The sequence below is a fragment of the Loxodonta africana genome, chromosome 10 (assembly GCF_030014295.1).
Source record: "Loxodonta africana isolate mLoxAfr1 chromosome 10, mLoxAfr1.hap2, whole genome shotgun sequence".
NCBI lineage: Eukaryota > Metazoa > Chordata > Mammalia > Proboscidea > Elephantidae > Loxodonta > Loxodonta africana.
This window is the reverse complement of record NC_087351.1, coordinates 28095725-28102284: the sequence shown is the minus strand read 5'-3', so window position 1 is coordinate 28102284 and position 6560 is coordinate 28095725. Positions and strand designations below refer to the sequence as shown.

General features: G+C 38.3%; 1 protein-coding gene across 1 annotated transcript; it reads right to left on the bottom strand.

Annotated features, from left to right (window-relative positions):
* Positions 1 to 306: 306 nt before the first annotated feature.
* On the bottom strand, positions 307 to 3972 carry LOC100674687 (olfactory receptor 11G2-like). The gene has a single exon (XM_010602074.3). It carries the CDS (start codon positions 1555 to 1557, stop codon positions 628 to 630), a length of 930 nt encoding a protein of 309 aa, XP_010600376.3. The 5' UTR covers positions 1558 to 3972; the 3' UTR covers positions 307 to 627.
* Positions 3973 to 6560: the final 2588 nt, after the last annotated feature.

Below are 6560 nucleotides of genomic sequence, written 5' to 3'. Positions count from 1 at the left end.
TAGCAATGGATAAGAGTATCATTTTTTTACCCAACATCATTTTTTAGCTTTTTCAATTTGAGAGGAAAAAGAGAGGTATATTTATTACAGTTTTATTTGTATTTCTCTAATTGAATGTCTTTTCATATGTTTAAAAACCTTTGCTGTTTACTTTTTTCACATAATTGGTACTTTCTATAGTGTCAGTGGTATTTATTGATCTCAAGATAGTTCTGTTTATCAAATATATTAACCTTTTGTTTATGCAAATTGCTGAAAACATGAGAGATCATCTGGAGGACAGAAATATAAGCTTAGTCAGAAAAGTAAAGACAATTTGTTGTTGAGCAAAGATATAAAATTTTATAATAGAAAAATTTGGTTTTGCCCTGAGGTTATGACCTTTTCTAACTTACCAAATTTTTCAATCTATAACCCTATCATTTGTAAAATCAGGGAGTTGGAGTACATCTTCAAGATGCCTTGTAGCCCTATAAATTCTAAGAAATATAAAAAACACCATGGTATGTAACATTCAAAAACAATATGAATAATTTTCTGAGTGATACCAGTAAATTTTCTTTTTAACCAAGAAAAGTTAACAACTAATTCTCTGCCCCAATATCCTTTTAACTAGGACTCTCATTTTTATATTCCCAGGAATTTCTTCATTGCATGCTTCATATCTTTGTTCCTCAGACTGTATATCACAGGGTTAATGAGTGGGGTCACAACAGAGTAAAACAGGGTCACAATCTTCTGCATTCCAGCCTCACGTTTTGATGTTGGGCTCACATACATGACCATCACTGAGCCATAGAAAAGTGAAACCACAGCCAGATGGGACCCACATGTGGAGAAGGCTTTTCTTCGTCCAGCTACTGAAGGGACTCTCAACACAGCTCTCAGGACCAGCATGTAGGATCCCATGATGAAGAGAAAGGGAATAAACAAAAGTATAGAACTTAAGGTAGAGCTAGTCAACTCTATTGCAGGGGCTCTGGTACAAGTGAGGGCTAGCAGAGGACCTGGGTCACACAGGAAGTGGTCAATGATCCTAGATCCACAGAAGGACATCTGGGAGATGATGATGATAGGAATCAGGAACCAGAGGAAACCAAGTACCCAGCAGCTGACCACGAGATTGAGGCAGAGATGTCCAGTCATAATGGTTGGATAGTGTAGAGGCTGGCAGATTGCAAGAGAGCGATCAAATGCCATAACCGCCAAGAAAAAGCTTTCTGTAAAACCCAGGGAGAAGAAAAAGTAGAATTGGAGAAAACACTCAGCGAAAGAGATGACTTTGGTCTCAGAGAGGAAGTTGGCCAACATGTTGGGGACAGTGGAGGTGACATAGCAGATCTCCAGGAAGGAGAAGTTGGCGAGGAGGATGTTCATGGGGGTGTGGAGTCTCTGATCCCAGCGCACAGCACAGATGATGGAACCATTCCCCATGAGGGTTAGGAGGTAGACAATAAAAAAGAGCACAAAGAGGAGGATCTGACCCTCCCTGGGGCAAGGGAAGCCCAAGAGGATGAAGCCAGAGATAGAGTTATTGGGGGTGTTGAAGATTTTCATGTGTCTGTCAGCTAGCTGTAAAAAGACCGGCAAATACTGAATGACAGTGTAGATAAATGGAGACTCAAATATGTATTTAAGCCATCCTGAGGAATGCAATAAACACTTACATTCAATAATTAGCTATGTCTCTTCTCGAAATACAGTCATGTGCCACATAACATCTGTTTGGGAGATGTTGAACCACATATACATCCATGGTCTCATAAGTTTATAACAAAATTCAGAAATCCCTATTGGAGAGCAGAATGTAGTGGAGGTAACTGGATGTAGTGAATGGAACAGCTCCCCACATGAAACACGTGTATCTCATGCCTCTTATATAAAGTGATTGTGATGCCAGGCATATGATGGTACAGTACATATGTAACCTATAATACCTGTCTTGGTAATCATAATAAATGCCTATGTTACTGGCTTGTGTATGTACTGTACTTTCTATCTTTATTTTAATTTGAACTTTCCCTACTTACAAATAAAAATTTTACCGTAGAACAGTGTATGCTTTGACTCCTAGTCAGCAGTATCCAATCTCGTGTTCACACAATGTCCAAATCACATAATGTCCTATTTCACAGAATGTATTGTGGATGTTAAATAACACATAACTGTACTGCCCTGGGTTACTTATTGGTCTGAAAACACCAGAAATTACTGAATATTAGTGATAGGCAGAGAAGTTTTCTTATTGCGATCTGTATGAAAACATACATATTATATAAATATACAACTTAATAAGTCATTATGCAGAAAATTCCATTGTAACTACCACCATGTTTAAGAAATAGAATATCATTTGTATCTAGAAGCTTCCTTCATTGTCCATCCCAATAACTATCTTCTGCCTCTCTGACTCTAGAATCATTACCCTCCCCTTTCCATTATAGTAGTCACTTCCTTGCTTTTATTTTTAATTTTACAACTTAACTACGTGTAAAAATGGCGTGGGGGTATTGTTGACCTCCTGTAACTTCACAGGAGGGAAAGAGAATCAAGATCAATAACCAAAGACTGATTCCTATGAGGTAGAATTCAGACATGCGTCCTCCCTCTGCCATCTTTACCACTTCTGACACCAACCATCCCTCCCATGGCACTCTCTACTTTTCTGCTGAATTCAATAATTCATTGCAATGGCCACACAACTCAGAGACAATACTTAAAATTATGGGTTTACTAGGGAAGTAAAAGGTTACAGTTCAGGCTGAGGAACACTCAGGATACAGTTCTTCTATCAGGACAGCCTCTTCTTAGCCGTGCTCACAGGCATGCCTCTCTCTGGCCTTCAGCCTCTGCCCCTGCCCAGGCAACTCTTACAAAGCTCTTTTAGCTCTACTGGTAAGTGTCGGAGGCACTCTTCTCAGCCAGAAAGTCTTGGCCCTAAAGTGCTCAGCTCCAGCTCTGTGGGTAGGCAAACTAGCTCCATCAAGTGCCTGGAGGCACCCTACTCCATAAGCAAGCCTCCTGCCTGAAGGCATTCGGCTAGCTATGAGGGGCTACCACACCATCTCCTGCCAGTCTCTCCTGTTGCCATTTCTCTGCCATAACTTCTCACCGTCTTCAGTGTTACAGCCCTCTCTCTCTATGTTTGTCTCTCTGTCTCTGAATCTTTGACTCTCTCTCTCTCTCTGTCTCCTTGTTCCAAGAGCTTCTAAGTGCAGGATTCTGAGTCCAAAGGACGTGCTCTTGGTCCTTCTTCCTTGGTGGTGGTGAGATCATCTCCTTCCCACCTCTGTGATGGCTCATTTAAAGCTCGGTGGGAAGGCAAAACTGACCAATCCCCTTGGTGGGCCACAATTACCCTATTTGCACAGTCCTCCCCAATCACTTGGGTGGGAGTTACAAGACCATGGTGAGAAAAGCCACATAAAAGCAATCCACTGCACCACAGTATGCATCTCTAAACAACAATATTTAGTTGTACCTGTTCTTGTACTTTATAAAAATGGAACCATATTATATGTAGTATTTTGTAGATAGCTGAACATTAAGTTTGTTACATATAGCTATAGTTTATTCATTTTTATTACTCTACAGTATTACATTTTATGAATAAACCACTACTTATTTTTATTTACCTAGCCTACTATAATTATTCTCCATTTGGGCTGCTAGCAGCAACGCTACTGTTAATATACAATTCATTTCTCCTAGTCCACAAATACATGTGTTTCCGTAGGCTGCATCATAGAGTATGTGTACCTTCAACTTTAGTAGATTAAGCTAAACCGTTTCCATAATCATTATATTATTTTTTACTCTCACTGGAAGTATATGAGCTCTCTGGTTGTCAACATTCTTCTCCAATTTACCAGAGCCTGGGGAATGATATATGCATTCAATAGTTTCTCTCTCTTTCTTTCTTCTGATAATATCAGAAGAAAATAATATCTGGTAGATTAGTTCTTTTTTTGGCAGTAATTGTTTTCAGAATAGGCAGTTACATTAGCATTGGTCCACTCTTAAGGGAGAGTATCCTTGAAGTGAGAAAGATAATTACCCCAAACCTGGTTTAGGAGAACACTTTACCGCATAATGTAATTTGCAGCTGCTTCTGAGAAGTTCATTATCCATCTAGGTGAGCTTTGAGTCTTGTGACCAGCTTTATGCTTAATCCAAAAAATAATACTAGGCATTATTTTTCTTTCACCAAAAGAGAAATCTTCAGAGTGGCTCACTCAGAAACCTCTTCCTGAGCAACAAGTTTCAAATAGAACTTTATCATGGGTTTGACATCAGTTTATCTGAGAAGTTCACTTTAACAAAGGTTATTGGGGGTTATCATAATGCTTTCACTTAGAGAACTTTCAATAACTATAAAATGATTAAATAAATCCATTTCTTAGGTTTCCTCAAAGAGAACACACCAACACAGTTACTTTTGAACAAAGTCAACTCCTATTGTGTGACTGTGGAACAGAGACTCTTTGGTACTATTGGGTTCAATTTTCTTCTTCTTTTTTTTCAGACCATTGAATAACTTGTTAATTCATGCTATCTACCAATTTTATGAGAAAACCATTCAAATTAATTATAGGAAATAATTGCAGCTCATTTGCTTCTAAACAGTTACTCACCTAGTCATTCTGGGTCAATACCATTGAAGGATAGAATTTGGCCTTCTTGGCACAGCTGTTTGGTTGGGTCAGAAAACCAAGTGGAACCTGATATTATTGGTCTAATGTTAAGATTGATTTAGCAGGAAACTTGAAAAGAACAAAAAACTTTTTTTTTTTTATTTTTTTACTCTGTCTCTCAGACATTGCTTGTGACCACCTAAGTCATTCTAAGAGCACGCTGACTTTGGATGGTTATACATCTTCATAATGGCCTTCCTCTCTTCTGAGTTAAAAAAAAAAAAAAAAAAAAAAAAAACTTCTGTTCTCTGTTAAAAAAAAATAATCTTGCACTCAGACTTTGGGTTTGGTTACTATAGCCTTTTGTAATGATGGGCTCAACTATAGCAACAATTGTGAAGGTGGAGCAGGACCAGGCAGTATATCATTCTGTTATGCATAGGGTTGTATCTTACTCATCTAGTGCTGCTATAACAGAAATAACACAAGTGGATGGCTTTAACAAAGAGAAATTTATTCTCTCACAGTCTAGGAAGCTAAAGTGTGTATTTAGGATGTCAGCTCCAGGGGAAGGCTTTCTCTCTCTGTCAGCTCTGGAAGAAGGTCCTTGCCATCAAATTTCCCCTGATCTAGGAGCTTCTCTGCACAGGAGTCCCAGGACCAAAGGAGGCACTGTTCTCCTGGTGCTGCTTTCTTGGTGGTATGAGGGCCCCATGTTTCTCTGCTCACTTCTTTCTTTATATCTCAAAAGAGATTGGCTTTAAACGTAATCTAATCTTGTAGATTGAGTCGCATCTCATTAACATAATTGCCACTAATCCAATCTCATTAACACCATAGCGATAGGATTTACAACACTTAGGAAAAGCACATCAGGTGACAAAACGTTGGACAATCACACAATACTGGGAATTATGGCCTAGCCAAATTGATACACATATTTTTGGGGGACACAATTCAATCCATGACATGCGACTGTGCATCAGAACTGACTCAATGGTACCTAACAGCATAACAGTTAGGGCATGCATAAGGAACACACCAAAAAAATGTCTATTTTCCCCTATATGGAATATAGCACAGTGGACTAACTAAAATATATAATTATTTTTGAGAGTTAACATACTTATCCGAAGAATTTGTTAATAATTTATCTTCTAAACACTCTACCACCTTATTACCTGAATCAGGAAATGGAATCTCAAACAGAACCTTCTTAGATAATTTTTCTTTTTATCTTCTTGTCAATAACCAGAGAAGAACAAAGAGGTAGAAAGAGTTGTGATAAAGATCCTTGATTGTGTTTGTTGGAGCATGGAGAAGTTATAAGCAAAGGCTACTAGAGAGTAAGCCCTGTTTTTCGTGATCCTTGAGGATTTATTTACTTCTTCTAAAAGGAGAACGGTATCAAGAGACAGCTCCATGCTTGCTATTTACTTCCCTCGGGGCCTGCCTTCATTTTTTTTTTTTGCAAGTTGAAACAGCATATTTTCTTGGCTTCAAACATCTTATAGGTGGCATGAAATATTAAAAATCAATTTATTGATTCTTTGATTAATTTATTAACTAACAATTAAATCTCTAAGTCCCCTTATAGTGCCTACCACATACCCAATGAAAAATCTTACAGGCCTGAAAGAGGGGAAAAAAAAAAAAACAAGAGCAGCCACTGGCATCCAGAACTGATCTGACATTCACAGCTAAACCTTACTGTTATTACAAGCCGATCTGACCACAGGCCATGTTATTCTCCTATTGGATATAAACAGTCTCACAGAGTATCCACCTCAGTCAACATTACTCTGAGACCATGGTAAAATCAGACAAAACAAGGCACTTCATAATTTTGGCTAAGCACAGAAAAAGACAATGCCACTTTGTTACCCATAAAATACCAAACATCTTGACCTTTTTTTTTTTTAAACA